Source organism: Esox lucius, chromosome 21 (genome assembly GCF_011004845.1).
Source record: "Esox lucius isolate fEsoLuc1 chromosome 21, fEsoLuc1.pri, whole genome shotgun sequence".
Lineage (NCBI taxonomy): Eukaryota > Metazoa > Chordata > Actinopteri > Esociformes > Esocidae > Esox > Esox lucius.
In genome coordinates this window covers 27,224,054-27,241,434 of record NC_047589.1, presented here as the reverse complement: position 1 = coordinate 27,241,434, position 17,381 = coordinate 27,224,054, and the positions used below count along the sequence as shown (strand labels likewise).

The window sequence follows — 17,381 nt, the reverse complement described above, 5'->3', positions numbered from 1 at the left end:
ATCACCTCTGTGTGTATGTTTGGGGTCCTGATGTCCCCATAACTATAGTAAAACCTGAATGGAAATTGCGATTTTCCACTCAGGGGCGGGTTTCAGGGAATAACAATCATCTGGACACTGTGTTGGAATTTTCGGTGATTTTTATATTTGTGCCTTACCGCTTAGGTTCTGGGTTATGGCTAGACATTGGTGCTATGTTAAATTAAGGCATAAGGTTTAGGGTAAGCGTTTGGTTAAAGTGAGGGTTTGTGTTAGGAATAGTAAAAACAGGAAATACATTTTGATATCCCCATTTATTTAGCTAAGTTAGATGTGTGTGTGTGTGTGTGTGTGTGTGTGTGTATACATGCACCTATAAGGGAACACTAGACCACTCCTACATATATTTTATTGAGACGTTCTCTGGATACAGAGCACCAGTAACCTAAAGATTCAAAGAGCAAATGACATGTTTTTTCTTCTTTAAGACAGGTGAGAGAACGAGGAACCGGTTTCACCAGTTAATAGAACTTACTCCCATTTAAAACACAGCAGCATTTCTTTTCCATTCAATTTTTTCACTCCTCAGTTCTCCTTTCTTTCTCCTTCGCCCTTTCTCTTCTTTACCCCACCTCCCATGACCCCCGTCACTCGTTTCTCATCCCCCCCCCTCCCCCGCTCTCCCTACTAGTACAGGTGAGAAACTGAACATCTCCAGTGAAATTGGTTTTCTGTGGAAAACTGATGGATCACCCTGTGCTTGTAACACACACACGTTAACCCACACACACACGCTAACCCACATGCACACACACGCACACACATATATACACACACACACACACACACGCTAACCCACATACGCTCTCTTTCCCTCTCCCACTCTCTCACACACACACACACACACACACACACACACACACACACTGACAGGAGGAGAAAGGGAGTGTTTAATGCCCGAACAGAATGAATTTTTATGAGCTGCAGATTGCTGTTTATAGGAAAATACACTTTAAGCTGCTGGAGATGTAATCTAGAATGCAGCATTCTCAACAATGAATTATGGGCTTGGACAGACCAGCTGCGGCAGTAGCCTATCAAACACACACACACACTAATACAGACACAAAATCGTCTGCGCATATACACCCAGGTCTCTGATATAAAAAAAAAAAATCTAGATCTGCTTAACCTCATCCCGTGGCTATTGCACAAAGTGCATATGAACCTGGAACTCCTGCCAATGGATTTTGGTCTTTGGGTTTTTTTAATTTAACGAGTCAAAATCCCACAAGGCGTTGATAAAATGAATCGTGTGAAGATGTAGGCAACTGTTTCGGTGAAAATCTGGTTTCAGGTAAATGCTGAAGGTTGACATGTCTAATTGTTGTATGTTGATGACAGACTTCAGTCATGGAACTGTTACTAACCCATGTACTGTATTTCTAAAACTCAACTCTGGACCTCAAAGCCAGTTCCAAATTCTTTATTTATTTTGCCACCCTCTAATTGGGGACATATTTAAACCTGGGACACCATGTGAGTGCAGTTAACGATGAGGTAGAAGTTAACGATGAGGTAGAACAGAAAACCAGCAGGTTCCCTGGATCCAAGGTAAGGGTGTAACATCCCTCCCAATATATGAACATGTAGCATTATAGTCGTGGATGCTTTATTGTTAACTGGGTCACCTTCCCAGCAGGCCGCTCTTTATTGTTCCAATGTGGACTGTTACAACGTTGCAACTTGTTTTTAAAGGCCGCTGCTAAACCTGATTGCGGGGTAAAGCCAACATTCCACCGTAACACCAGATTGCCAGGGTCTTACGTACAGCGTCTGTGGAAGGCTAGCGGCTAGCCGGCGATTGTAGGTAGCTGCCTAGCGCCACAGCAGAGCTGTCTGACAAAATAGCTCCGGGAGGGGAGGGAATGCAGGGGATAGGGAACGGACAGAATAAATGTATTCCACCCTATGAATGCACAGTATGAACGAATGAATACTATTATCAGGACGGAGACTCCTTCAAGGACAAAGTGACGTGTGTCTTAGAGTGTGTCTGTACGTGCGTGTGTGTGTGTACAAATTCCTGCATGTACTGTGTACACACACACACAAAACCTTTGTTCCTGCCCCCCACCCCCACCCAACAATCCCCCACCCACACCCACTCTAACAGTCACATTGAAATTCCTCACGTGCACGTGACAACAACAGGAAGTGGCGCTCCGTAAATACATCACTCTGACTTCCTGTGGCGAGGCCTGCTCCTAGCCACCCGCCGTCGGAATCACCAACAAGGGGAGGACGGGGAAAATAACCATTAAAATGCAAAATCACCACAGCAGCACATCGCTCGCCTGCTCGGAGGCCACCATCTCACGACAAGGATGTGTGTGTGTGTGTGTTTGATGGAGTGTGGAAGTGCGGTATAGAGTGGGGAGATGGCGTGGGGTGGCAGGCGGCGAGACTGTGTGTGTGTGTGTGTGTGTGTGTGTGCGCGGTGATAAATCAGCAGGTAGGTAAAGGGTTTTTAATGCAGCACTCACTACTCCCAGCCTCCATTCTCTGTCAGAGCTCAGAAAAGATGAGAGACCCCCAGGGAATAATACTGGCCAGGAGGTCACACACACTCACACACACACACACACACACTCACACACACTCACACACACACACACTCCCACACACACACACACGCTGCACAGCCAGGGACTACGTCTGTGAATGAGTGGGTCCATGAATAAATGCATGTATATATAAATGAATAAAACCTACGAGAGTCCACACAGTATATAGATGAAGAACACCTGCCCCCCCCCTCCCCGGCCCTCCCCCTGAACCCCTTCCCTGCCCCCCCCCCATTTCCAGTACATACAGCGACGTATACTGTCTGTTGTAAACATTTATAACATGGGATATGTGAAAGGAAAATAGTAGCAGAAAGCTTATGAAGTTCACTTGTACGACACAATTTATGGAAATAGACAGTATAGGCGCTGAATGAATTGAAATGACCATGGAACCGCATGCAGGAAATCTTAAAGATTGTGTCTTCAGGGTCAGTAGAAGGAAGAGGATCAGAGTCTGGGGGCCGGATATGAAAACTGAACGGAATTTGCCAACATCTGACAATACTTAGACAGCAATATATCTCCTGTCTGATAGAACAATGTGTTCCGAATTGCAGATACACTGTGTTTCTGGCATACCTTATTAGTTTGACTTTGAAGGTCCCGAAATAAGCCAAACACATGGATATACAGAGACAGGAGAGTGAGAGAGGCGGGACAGAGGCAGTGTGTTCTCTCCTTTGCCTTTGTGGATGAGACTGCAGTGTGGACTTGTGCGGCTTGGCATGGAAATTCCCTGGGGAACTCAGGACAGTTCGACACTAATGCGCCAATGCCCATGCAAGCACACGTCAAAGACGTAAAGGAACTTTATGAAATCATCTTGACCTGTTGTTTTTTTCAGGCAAAAATCTGTTGACCCACAGTTCAACTTCAAGTAAAAGCTTCTTCCTTATCTAGGCATGATGTATAGGAGGTAAAAACACTTTCTAAACACTGATAGAGGGTCAGATATTTTATCATCTAACACGGTTGGCAATGGACACAGGCTTGGTTTTAACATAAGATTTGTGCCTGTGTTAGGGACCAGGCACATCATAGCTAAAGTATATTTAAACCACCAAGTGAAAATGTACATTGAATACATTAAATAAATTAAATCCCCACCTCAAACATACCATAGGAAAATGTAATTAGAACTAGCCTATCCTCAAATCTAGGGAAGGATGAGCCAACCAATCTGCAGCATACTCAAAGTAATGTGTTGCATCACTCCATTCATTTGTTGTGTTACACCAAAACAGTTCCTACACAGAAAGAAAACTGCTTTTATAAAATACTTAATGTAAACAATTCGTAAAGAACAATATAGTAATTACAGGTAATATTTTACCGAAATCTGGAAACACTGGGCAGTTATTTTCAGTGGTTAGGGGTCACAACTAGAGTTATGGTTAGGTTAATATATTAGGGCTATAAATTAGTTTTTGCAGTTGTGGTTAAGTTTAGGACATGGCTTTCGACTTAAGGTTATGATTAGGTTTGGAGTTAGTGCAAACAGGCTTTCTAAGTGCAATACATTTCGATCTCCCTCTTTATATAGATGTGCAGACGTCTGTGTTGGTGTGCGTTTGCGCGTGTGTGTTGGGGGGGGGGGGTCCGGTTTTTACTGGCAGACGGTGTTATTCAGTGATCTCAAAGAAAGGAGTTCTGACTTGTATGCAGCGGAACCTTCGCAGCCTCCATCTCCATGGAAACCAGAACATCTTTTTCCCGTCGAGCCGAAGATTCCGAGATGTTCAAATGCACAAGTATATTGTCAATATGTATCAGGCCTTTGCATGACATGGTTTGACTTTCCAGCTCAGTTGGTCTCCGGTGTGCCCGCTGCTTGCTGTGTTTCACGCGCAGGCTAAACATGTCGCTGTAGCATTTCCCTCGTGACCAGGATAAAACACACTTTACGCATATCAGCCAAGCCAAAAATAAACACAATGCATCTCAATTGTCTCTGTTTTGACAATCAAAAGCAGAGGTCTTTTTTCTGCTGACGTTTTCATGGGGGAAAACGCATCATGGGCCAATCAGAAGTTTATCATTCCCATTACCCCAGCGTAAGCCTCATTATAATGGAGCTAACCAGACATCTATTTAATAAAAAAGCCCCAACATGCAACATTCCTCAATGCGCACGGTTTCAATCACATTTGCGGGAGTTATCAAAACTTTCAAAGCGCTCCGAGTCGGCTCTAAGCCACAGGAAATTCACTTCGACATCTGGAGGCATGGCCAGATTACTGGTCATTTACTGTGTATTAGACATCAGTGGGAAGAGGAGGGCAAAGAGTTAGGGGGTGCGCACACAGACACAGGCACACACACACACACACACACATACAAAGAATCACACACACATCCCGTCTCACCTCAGGCTCATCTGAAAACACCAAGGTCTAATCCTCCATAATTCCTTGCTGTCGTTCATCTGCTCCCCTCACGTCTCGTTCCAAGGACCTGCCTATCAGAGGAGTAGGAGGTTGCCGCTGGACACTGCTCTGAGGTCAGCCGTGCGTTTCACCCCTAACAGCTCAGGAAAGGATTGGGGTTAGGCATAGCTGATCCAGGATCTGTGCTAGTCCTCCGAAATATGAAAGATCAGACGTGAAATGTTTAGGACTAACTGAATAGCTTCTGTTAGAGGTATGTTGTGATTAACAATCTTTTTTATCAGTCTATATCAGCCCACAGACCGAGAAACAGACTGCCTCTAGGTGAGGAGAAAGAAACAACCAGATCAACTGTCCTACATATACTTTGACTAAACTCTCCTATAAACCCCACCTCCCTCAAAGTGTCTGTCGATCATATAAACCCTGATCAAAACACATAGAATTATTTCCTGGTGTTGATTGATTGATTGTTGTCCAGGCCTATAGGAAAGAGGGCATTTGTACACTGGAACTGGGATAATATAACTGGACCCTGTGGTATCCAATGCCTCCCTGGTAGAGAAAAGGAATCACACAGACCTGCCTTTTGCAACCACGGCCTTCCTCACCCTCTGCCTTCCTCAGCTTCGGCTTTCCTCACCCTCTTCCTTCCGCAGCCTCGGCCTTCCTCAGCCTCTGCCTTCCTCAGCCTCTGCCTTCCTCAGCCTCTGCCTTCCTCACCCTCAGCCTTCCTCAGCCTCAGCCTTAATCAGCCTCTGCCTTCCGCAGCCTCGGCCTTCCTCACCCTCTGCCTTCCTCAGCCTCGGCCTTCCTCAGCCTCTGCCTTCCTCAGCCTCTGCCTTCCTCACCCTCAGCCTTCCTCACCCTCTGCCTTCCTCAGCCTCGGCCTTCCACACCCTCTGCCTTCCTCAGCCTCGGCCTTCCTCACCCTCTGCCTTCCTCAGCTTCGGCTTTCCTCACCCTCTTCCTTCCGCAGCCTCGGCCTTCCTCACCCTCTGCCTTCCTCAGCCTCGGCCTTCCTCAGCCTCTGCCTTCCTCAGCCTCTGCCTTCCTCACCCTCAGCCTTCCTCACCCTCAGCCTTCCTCACCCTCTGCCTTCCTCAGCCTCGGCCTTCCGCACCCTCTGCCTTCCTCAGCCTCGGCCTTCCTCACCCTCTTCCTTCCGCAGCCTCGGCCTTCCTCACCCTCTGCCTTCCTCAGCCTCGGACTTCCTCAGCCTCTGACTTCCTCACCCTCTGCCTTCCTCAGCCTTTGCCTTCCTCAGCCTCTGCCTTCCGCAGCCTCGACCTTCCTCACCCTCTGCCTTCCTCAGCCTCGGCCTTCCTCACCCTCTGCCTTCCTCAGCCTCAGCCTTCCTCAGCCTCTGCCTTCCTCAGCCTCTGCCTTCCTCAGCCTCAGACTTCCTCAGCCTCCTTCTTCCGCAGCCTCGGCCCCCCCAATAACTTAAGAACTGTTGAATTACTGTGTTGTTTTAAACAGAATCTTCCAGTTATATCTGTTAATAACTTACAGTTACAACCTGTTCTATGTCTCTTAAATTTCCTTATGCTGGTAGTGACATAGACCGACTTCGTAGTCATCATCGTGTGACGAGATAATGGTGGGTTCGAGGCCAGGATGATAACAGCCTCTGTTAGTGAATGGAAGTGCAGGAGAATCTAAAGCTATTGTGTTTAATTCATTATATATTCTCAGAGTGCAATCCTAGGGCTGTGCTCACACTCTCACATGCACGAATGCACACACACACACACACACACAAAATCTCCCCCCACACAGAAGGTAAAATACAGACATTATCCTGACTAAAATAGAGCTTTTACTTTTTAAAACTATTAATCAGGAAAATCAACATTCTTACTTCAAAGGTATGGAGATGAGAAGCAGGATGGGGGTGGGTTAGAGAACCTCATCAAAGCCAGCCTATTCTCCACTTTAATTTCTTTCTCTTAAAGCCCTACGTGAGAAGGGGCATTGGGGCAATTTGTTCCTTAAATGGCTCTGTCTAGATGTACTGGTGCTTTGCATGGCCAGTGGGAATTTGCAGGAAAGAGTAAGCGAAAGAAAGAGGGATCTGCAGAAAGATAACATACTTCTAAGTCTACAGTTCTGCTTCTATGGCTACAGAAGTAAAACTAAATTAATATATAGAAATGCACCACACGCTTTAGAACAGTCGGGTGATGTTCTAATAACCAAAAGCTGTCGTAGCTGCTCTCAAACTGACTCAGTGGCAGAAGTCAATGTCACTTGTTTCTGAAGGGATCTGATATGACTCAAATTGGGACATAACATGTATATGGTATTCATATGCCCACGTTTCAGACAGTGATGTGTTGGCAGCATTTATGAGCTGAGTGTATGCATAAGTTAACTTTACATCTCAGAGTTGCTTTACAATGTGTAAAGCACAAGCTATTTACAATGTTTCATTGCGTTAGATCTATTTGTGCTGTTTTCTGGAGACTAACATGACAACGGTACAAATTAATCCAGTACCTGGGTCTCATTCATACATTTGGATAAAAACTTCATGAGACTAAACCGAAACTTATTTCACACTCGGTCTGTGGTGTTTTGATCTTAATTAGGGTTAGAGTAAGGTTGAATTGTGGTTATGGTGTGGGTTAGAGTTGGGTTAGAATTGTGGTTATGGTGTGGGTTAGATTTAGAATTGAGGTTATGGTGTGGGTTAGATTTAGAATTGAGGTTATGGTGTGGGTTAGATTTAGAATTGTGGTTATGGTGTGGGTAAGATTTAGAATTGTGGTTATGGTGTGGGTTAGATTTAGAATTGAGGTTATGGTGTGGGTTAGAGTTAGGTTATAAGTGTGGTTATGGTGTGGGTTAGAGTTAGGTTAGAATTGTGGTTATGGTGTGGGTTAGAGTTAGGTTAGAATTGTGGTTATGGTGTGGGTTAGAATTGTGGTTATGGTGTGGGTTAGAATTGTGGTTATGGTGTGGGTTAGAATTGTGGTTATGGTGTGGGTTAGAGTTAGGTTAGAATTGTGGTTATGGTATGGGTTAGAGTTAGAATTGTGGTTATGGTATGGGTTAGAGTTAGAATTGTGGTTATGGTATGGGTTAGTTAGGTTAGAATTGTGATTATGGTGTGGGTTACAGTTAAGTCAGCTTTTTTAAGGAAAAAGCAAATAGTCTTGTTGGGTGTTTGACTGTGTGAAGTTGTCGTGATCCTAGGATACATGAGCATCCTCCATGAAATGTGGGTTTTAAGGGCAGAACACACTAGTCACCTGCTCATACGGCAATTATCCGTTTGCCGGTCACACAAATTTTTTTTTTTTCTCATTTTCAAAATGAGAAAAGGCCTAGGCATGACAATCCTATTGATACCATCCCAGGATAGCCCGGTATGTCACGGATACTGTATTCACACGCACGCTCACAAATGCACACTGAAACATGAATAATCAGAGGCAGCATAAAACACGTCGGTCAGGCATTTTAATAATTAATATGAACATCAACAGTAAATACTTCAGATTCCTTCTTTATATTGATCTTGTGGGCAAACGCCTTCTAGCCGAGAAACACAGAATATTCTCTTTGTGTCAAACCAATTGCATCAACCCCAACAGAAGCAAACCAGTTAGAGTGTGAGTATAGCTGTGTGTTTACTAGAGAGGTTGTAAACCAGCCAGACCAAATCCGACTCAACGCAAGGCCCCATCACGCCCACATTCCTGATTGATTGCCCGCGCGATCAGCAATTAAGCTCCAGTGATGATCCAGAGGAGGGAGATTTTTTTCTCTACGCCAGGCCAGGAAAGGCCTCACTGGGCCAGGCTGGGTTTTGCCTAGGGCTGGGCTCATTTTAGGAGGTTAACTCCAGCATAAATAAGCATCTTTGGAGTCATTACTGGGATTAGGTAGTGATTCGCCTGCGAGGAACCAAAATGCTGCCAGGGGTTCGTTGCAGTTTACAGTCTGACTTATAGGGAAAGGCCCGCAGAGATTACTGTGTCTGGCTGTGTGTGTTTGGGGGAGAGACAAAGTGTCTGTGTGTGAACGAGACATAGTGTGTGTGTGTGTGTGTGTGCGCGTGCGAGAGCCAGTGTCTGAACAAGACAATGTGTGTGTGTGAGTGTTTGTGTGAAAGCCAGTGTCTGAACGAGACATAATGTGTGTGTGTGTGTGTGTGTGTGTGTGCATGTGAGAGTCAGAGTCTGTGTGTGAATGAGACATAATGTGTGTGTGTGTGTGTCTCCAATCTGAGCCCCTGGCTGCCCCCTTGATCTTTTGCATGTTTTAGCGGTGTGAAAAGGGATAAGGGGAGTTAACGGGTGAGAGGCGAGAAGGAGGGAGAAGAGAGAGAGTAAAGAAAGAAAGGAGAGAGGAGAGACGAAGGAGAGTAACAAGAAGAGAGAGATGAGCGGAGAGTAGAGGGTGAAAGGAGAAAGAGGAGGGGGAGTAGGGGTTGAGAGGAGAGAGGAAGGGGAGTAGAGGGGGAAAGGAGAAAGAGGAGGAGGAGCAGGGGTAGAGAGGAGAGAGGAAGGGGAGTACAGGGTGAAAGGAGAAAGAGGAGGAGGAGCAGGGGTTGAGAGGAGAAAGGAAGGGGAGTACAGGGTGAAAGGAGAAAGAGGAGGTGGAGCAGGGGTAGAGAGGAGAGAGGAAGGGGAGTACAGGGTGAAAGGAGAAAGAGGAGGAGGAGCAGGGGTTGAGAGGAGAGAGGAGTACAGGGTGAAAGTGTGGACCTTTCCTTCTTCATTCCCTTCGTATAAAAAAGAAACCCGTGTGGTGGCAATATTTGGGAACCAATCAACAGATTCCATTTTAATGATGTAGAATCAGAATTTAGGCAAAGATACAAACAGGCCTTAATTTCAGTAGCGGTGATGAGCGACATTAGAAATTCATCCATTATTTATCAGCCAGTCAAGTTTCTGCATTTTTCATCAGAACAAATATTCCCATTTGAACAGAATGGAGCGGCACAATTTAGGGCAGAATCAACACGCTGCTTCATCAAATATATGCTCAGTGTTTCTCCACAGTCACTCAGTGCGGGACGAACAAACAGGGCCGCCCAACAGCTGGAATGGAGGGGCCACGAGCGCGGGACGGTCAGTGTGTGTTCACATACATTACACAGCCTGTGTGTTTTCACCCGACAGGCGGAATCTCTGTCATCATCAGCCCTTTCCTGAGCATCATCCATCATCACCCAGAGAATCTCAAGTAAAGAAACCTTGCTCAATTCAAGAGGCCCTCCGAGACTCCGTGTGAGTGTGTGCAAATGTTCAAGTCTGTACACAGTGCATTCCGTTCACCGTCACTAAATCTCCCATCGCGTGATAAATACACATCGTGCGCGCGGGTTCCTGCGTGCGCGCGGGTTCCTGCGACCAGTTGGGACGTCATGTGGCGCTCAAGTCCGTCATCTCAAGCTGCAGTTTTACGGGCTCCAACTCGCTGACCTCAGCGCCACACTTGGGACAGGTCAGGTAGGCGTCGGCGATGGAGTGGCTCTTGATGCAGTAGTAACAGAACACGTGACCGCAGCCTACCGAGTGGGGCATGGTAGGCCACTCCCCGCACAGAACACACTCCTTCAACGCCCCCGCCCCCCCCCGCTCCCCCCGCCCCCTCCTCGGCCAGGCCCAGGGGCAAAAGCAGCGAATACACGCTCGTCTTGATCTTGCGCACGCTGACCAGCGGGAGGAGGAAGATGAGGAACTCGGCAAAGCCGTGCCAGAGTAGCTCTCGGTTCATGTACTGGAAGGCCACTTGGCGCACCTCCTGGGGCCTACTGAACACAGCACGCACACCGAGGATCCTCTCCGTCAGAGTGGGGTGGCGCCCCTGCCTCAGAAACACCAGGAAGTTGATCAGATTGGCTACCTGGGCGGAGAGCGGAGAGGTGTGAGTATGCAGCTGGCCAATCATAACTCAGAATATCTCACATCATGGCATTTTTTTCACGACCTACCTGGGTGAGGCCGGTGACAATGGAGAGAGCTCGTCGCAGCGCCGGCCACAGACCACCGTCAGCCGGCTGGCCACCGCCCACGCCCAAACCCAGGGCGAGGAGCAGGCCGTGGGATCGCTCCGTCAGCCAGCGGGGTCCCACGGCCAGCAGGGCCAGGCCCAGCGTCTGTCTCCGGCTCGGGGCCCTGTAGCGCCGGGAGAGGGACCGGGTGTCGTGGTAGCGGAGGTTCATCATGGACTGACCCACCGTGGCGCTGCCGGGGTACACGGTGAACCTCCAGACCAGGAGCTGCAGCAGGGCCTTCACCTCCGGCTCCACCGGGGTCAGAAGGCCCGGCCGGAGGTGTCGGAAGCACCGGGAGAGCTGGTTCCACACCAGCTGGTCCAGAGCCGAGTCCAGCTCAAAGGCATCCAACTGGTTGATCCTCAGGACTGGAGTTTGAGGATCTGCTGCGGAACCTCCTTCTGACGGGAGCCGGTCTCCTACGACGGAAGCTGGAGTAAGGACAAGGAGAATAAAATTTGACCTGAGGGCTACGTCACCCGGTTACAGTGGGCGATGCGTGGATTTATCGACAGTGCTCCACAGCAACAATGGCCCAAATTCCCACAGCAAAAGCAGGCTGCGGCAGTAGTTGCAAGAATAGGCAGAAACCTGCAGAGGAACCAGACACGAGGAGTCAATACTACTGTGCACGTCGCACCGAGGAAGCACAGGAGGTCTTTAGATACGCACACACGCGCACACACACACACACACACACACACACACACACACACACACACACACACACACACACACACACACACACACACACACACAGGGTCTTAACCAAGATAGGGGCGTGCGGACAAATCACATCAACAGGGATTAGCCTAACGGCGAAGTCTCAGCTACACCGTAACCATCCACCAATGTGGAACTACTTTCCTCCCAGAAGGACTCTATATGGGATCACACTGCAGTGAGGGTGTCATCTGGATGCTTCTGAAAGCGTATTCGGGAGCCCACGTCTCTTACTCCCTCAGCCCCAAATGAAATGAGTTAGAACTTGAAGGCTGAAGGGGAAGAGGGCGAGAGAGAGAGAGAGAGAGCGAGAGAGAGAGAAAGAGAGAGCGAGAGAGAGGCTATTCCCACAGAGGCCTTTGTGCTGTGGTGAACAGGATTTTTTACGTGGCTTTAAGAGATTTCAGCTCTGGAACGGAAGTATGGTAGCTTTGACAGAAGGGGTCAGTCCTGACACGCAGACTGTTACATTATAAGAGGTAGCAGTCAGACATCCCTGCATTCAGAACATTTCGATAGACTTGGAAATCGTGAACCAGCCAGTTCACTGGAACAGGTCGAATTCAGAAGGAAGTCGTTTGTTGCATTTCATTTGCACAGGCAAAGTCTTAATTTGCGAGCTGACTTCAATGCAGCTGGGATTGCGTTAAGAAACGCGCACAACGAGAGCCATTGAGCGCATCATTTCAAAGCCCACGTTTTGTTTCAGCAAGACTGGGGGTGCGTGCCCACTTTCTGCCCGAGCCCTGAGTCCCTAGCAAGCGTGGCCAACGTTGAACGGAAAATGTAATGTTACCCGGGGACAGCCTAATACAATCAATGATCAAGTAAGTCTATAACACTACCAGCTGTGAAGAAAGCCTTTCCGAAGTCACTGCACATGTACGCCCTAACAAAAACACAATTCAAATGGTTGCTTTCACCTTGCAATATTTGGCCTTTTTTTCCTCGGAAATTAACTGATCGAAAGGGCATGGAATAGTGTTCGTGGCGCGGATTGGGAATGTAAAAAATGCAAATGAGAACGCTCAGAAGAACATGCAGATAATTCCAAGACATCACATGTTGCGTCGCACTATCCAAAACCAAACTGGTCCTTGATACGGGCCTGGTGGCCCCACACTCACACAGCCTCTGCACACCATGAATGCGTGGGCCCCATCAGTCTGTGTCTGTCGGCCAGGGAACACAGCGCAGCCACACAGCACCAGGTGGGAGAAATCTCCCTCTCCCTCTCTCTCTCTCGATCCGTCCATCCCAGCCTTAATCTCTCCCTCCCTCCCTCCCTCCCTCCCTCTCAGGAGAATCCTTCTGGCCTGACACCCCCGTCAACACTGCTAATGAACAGTTTACGGGTTATGAATGAATATGTTTTATTTGGAAACACAGTATTGACAGCCAGCTATCAATAGTACTGTGCCTATTGTCATGGGCCTGTCAATATTAATGTAATTATGATGCAAGGGGAGGAGAGAGATGTTAAGAGTCAGGCCACTGTAATGTCTCCTAGACACACACACCACACCCACACACACACACACAAATAGTGGGATTACTATTGACAGCTACCTTCAGACTCTCAGCACTATGGCAAATACATACGAGGCCGACACTTCAGTCAATCCGCTCGGCCAATGAAAACGAAGCAGGGAAATTCAGGGCTTTCGCCACAAAACTGGAAATCCATTGCTCTTATGTAATAGTCAAAAGTCACAGATCAATGGACGGCGTTTAGGCCTATTGTAAACAAAGGATCAAATACACTAACAGAGGCATGGAAGAGTACACACAAGAACACGTGCGCATGCACACACACACACACACACACACACACACAACAGCTTATGTTCAAGAATTGACCAGGAGCCATCGACTTCACAATGTAATTCTCCCATGGATAAACCAACAGAGAATGGCCTCTACTGCAGCTAGCGCCCAAGAGGAAAGAGAGAGGAGAGACCAAGCATGAATATTGCCTGAAGTTATCTACTACAGGTGTACTTATCCAATCAATAGAGAACATAGCAAAAAGCCAGCTGCCTCTACCCTTAATGGGGTAAATGTGATTTTTTGGAAATTCCACACACACACACACACAATTGTTCAAAACAGCATCAGGTACCTGGGCTTGTTGAGGGGCCAGAACTCTTTGTTCTCAGGACCGTCCTGCACGACGTACAGACATGCGGTCGCGACGACCAACAAAAGCCGACACCACTCATGTACTGTTAAAACGACCGGGATGGTCCGGCGCTCCGCTGCATTCAACCGACAGTCCGGTTAGCCTTTTGGCCAACCGCCAACCGCCAACCGCCGGTTGCAGAGTGCTGATGAGCAGCCGATAACATTACGGCATATCAACTGCTACCCACGCCCCAAGGCGTCCTCCTGTCAGCTATGACCTACCGCCGGGAAAAACGGACAGAGGTGGGAAAACGGAGGAAAAACAGATAAGAACCAGCTTGACGGCAACATCCCGACCTTGAAGCCTGTGGTCGTCACGACCAGACGGCACCCAACAGCCCTGACGCAAATGTTAAAGGAACCCGGGGAATTGGGAAGGCGGCCGGTGGCTACACTGTCTTCTCGACCTTGAGGGGAGGATACAGAGGCCTGGAAGGGGTGTCAAGAACAGTATGGAAACAGGCCAGAGAGAAGATAGTACAAGAAGATGAGGTTACAGACCATGGAAATTACTTCTATTTCTACCACTGCCAGGGGTTTTCCGGATTACGCAAAGGCCTTGTTTAGATCTAAAATATCAACATATGTGCCAAGGCCTGGATTTATCCACAATTTATTATGCATAAAGGAATGGCGTAGATGCTTGTACACAAACACTGGGGCAGATGGCTTTGCTTGTTAGCCTACATTCTCTGAAGTCATACAATAACTGTTACTCTTGGCTCTCCTACTGGGGTTGCCTGTGGCGTGAAAAAGGCCTGTGGGACGTCCCATATTTCTCCTACCATTTAAATAAATGTGTGTAAAAGGTCTAGAGACTGTGACCTTCCGTTCTAAGCACTCGCCCATTCTCTTCTCTCTGGCCCTCGTCCCCGCTCCTCTCTCTCCAGTCAGTCAGAGGGCCAGGCCCGCTAATGTCCTCTCAATGAAAACAGATGAGAATGTCAAATTTGGAACTTTCACAAAGTGATGTCATGGCCATTACAGGCACGCTAAGATTAGCCAGGCGGTAAGAGGACTAATTGTTATGAGTCGGTTTCATAAAAAATGAATGTGTAAAATGCAGAGGGGTTCTAGAACCGGGCTCCATCTGTTTCCTTCTTTTATTGGGTGCGTGTGTGTGTTGCACTCTAATGCTTTATCAGGACCCCCCGACTCTAATCACCAAAGACCACAGAGCCACGGGGTGAGGGGGCCTATTTAGTGCCAGAGGAAAAAAAGAAACTTCTGCCTGACACAAAGATTTGTGCTCTACTTAATCTGGTTTGCTCAGAACGTTAATTATTTAGGAGAATTAATTGATTTCATGAGTATGAAGGTGGAGGATGCAGGGCTTGTGTGAGCTGTAAGTACTGCAGGAATTGCAGGAAAACAACTTAAAAACTCATGAAACATTTAGGAGGCCAAGAAAGCACATTGAGAGATGACGCAAGAACGGTTAATGAACAAGAAAATGTACGTTGTTTCTGATGAAGCAGCAGTGCCAGGGCCCTAACGCAGGGAAAATACAAATCGTAGAGCCAAGAATATTTGATAAACTCATCCCAGGGCCCTCTCTCTATGCACGACAGAACACAGGGGGCCATAAACCGGGAGGTGAAAACTTGTGTTCTCATGTTTCGTCAGACATACGCAGCAATTAAAACTATTCAGGCCAAACGGAACGCTAACAGGCCCTAGAGTGCCAGGCAGACACTGGCTCCGGATGACCCGAAGGAAAAAAGTAGACAAAGGATGAGGATGGGATGAGCAATGGAACATGTCGGTCGTTACATTGGAATGTCCCGGCGTTATGGGCAGCTATGTCTGCGCTCTGAAGGCAGCCGGCACACCCAGCCGGCACACCCAGCCGGTCCATACACTTTAGTTCAGCGGGCTAACATGTTCTTGAGGCACGTAGGCGAGACTGAAATAGTTTTAACACGGCCTGTTATAAACTACCCGTCTGCATTTTAACTTAACTTAGGCAGCATTTAGGCTGCATTACAAGCATTTCTATTCAACCCATTAAGCAGATAGCGAGGACCTGATTGTGGAGAGCATTTTTAAATTAGTTGCGGCAGACAGAGCTATGTCCATATTAATGCTTGTTAGTGAAATCTATAGCTGACCTCTCAACCTCTAGCTGAGATCACACCAGAGTTTAACTTCACAGATTCCTTTAAAAACCCAGTCATTAGGCTAAGTGTTCACCCTGTTGCTTAGTTTCCTCACTCACTCCCTCTCTCTCTCTCCCCAATCCAGCATAATCATCTGCTCCAGATTCTCCTGATAACAACATGCATTCCTAGTTCTTAATTCTTAAAGTCCACACATCATCAGTCATTTAACAAAAAAGCCAAAGCTCCTCCATTTTTATAATAAGGCAAGAGCATTAAGTGATAATCAGTCAGAGGATTATGTTGGCACTTGGCAAAATAGCCAGACACAGAACAAGGAGATAGAATGGAGGAAAAAAATGAATAGAATAGAGGGCGATGATTGAGAGGAGAGGGATGGAGTGAGTGGCTCTTCAAAATCAATAAAATCAACTTTGCAGGCTTGGTGTGTAGGTGCTTGATCTCTGGCTCCGATTATGCTGGCTCCTACTTTGCTACTGTACAGAAAAAAAGAACTTTCTCCCTGGGGCGATTTAGCCTAAGTTAAGGCAGAAATAATGGACAGCATTACAGCCAAACCAAATGCACTAATGAAGACCTTCTGTACAGGAACCATTCCTTTGAATATTTATTAAAGTACTACAAAAATAAGATAACATGGTCGTGTATTATTCAATTAGGCATTCTATTATATATGTTTATAGATTATATAGTGGATAATATAACTGTATGTCAGCTTTGTGTAAATTGTGTATTCTGTCTCTTATATGTCTAAAACTAAGAAACCACGTACAAGTCTGAATACAGAGAATGAATTTGATTCTGCTTATTTAGCAAAAAACCGTAGGAATTACAGAAGACGGACTGCTATAACGTTATATTGGTCGTCTGTAGTACATATTATTCCCAGCTTATCGATACGGTACTGTACATTAACTGTTGCCCGTACGGCAAATATTGTGGACTATAACGAAACACTGGCCACAGTTTGTACCACGCTTAAGTTAGAACCTTGTCTCACGCAAATAAACGATTAACGTTTAAACTCATAGGGGATATGCACTATTCTAAATTGTTAGTGCAATGTATTTCATATTACAAATGGGGGACAGATATTTACCCATTGTTCTGCGCGAAATCGACAGATCGTCAACTCGACGAGAAAGCACTCTTCATTTCCGGGTTGAAAAAGCTAACCACTCCTTTCAACGCAAACAGACCAATCCCAAATGAGTGAAAGCCTCTGCAAAAAAAGAATAGCCAATCGAATTTTGAAGCTGAATTTCACAAAAAAATCACAGCGGGTGAAATGCATAAGGGCGGATCCCTCAACCTCAACCTAACCCACTCTGTGATGACGTTG

The 17,381-nt window shown here is 46.9% G+C and overlaps 1 protein-coding gene across 1 annotated transcript; it reads right to left on the bottom strand.

Moving 5' to 3' along the window:
• Positions 1 to 9,755: 9,755 nt before the first annotated feature.
• On the bottom strand, positions 9,756 to 17,210 carry pex2 (peroxisomal biogenesis factor 2). Its single transcript, XM_013139723.3, is given in 4 exon segments — positions 9,756 to 10,578; positions 10,580 to 10,861; positions 10,950 to 11,443; positions 17,139 to 17,210. Coding segments are annotated over 4 exon segments (981 nt in total). The 5' UTR covers positions 17,143 to 17,210; the 3' UTR covers positions 9,756 to 10,377.
• Positions 17,211 to 17,381: the final 171 nt, after the last annotated feature.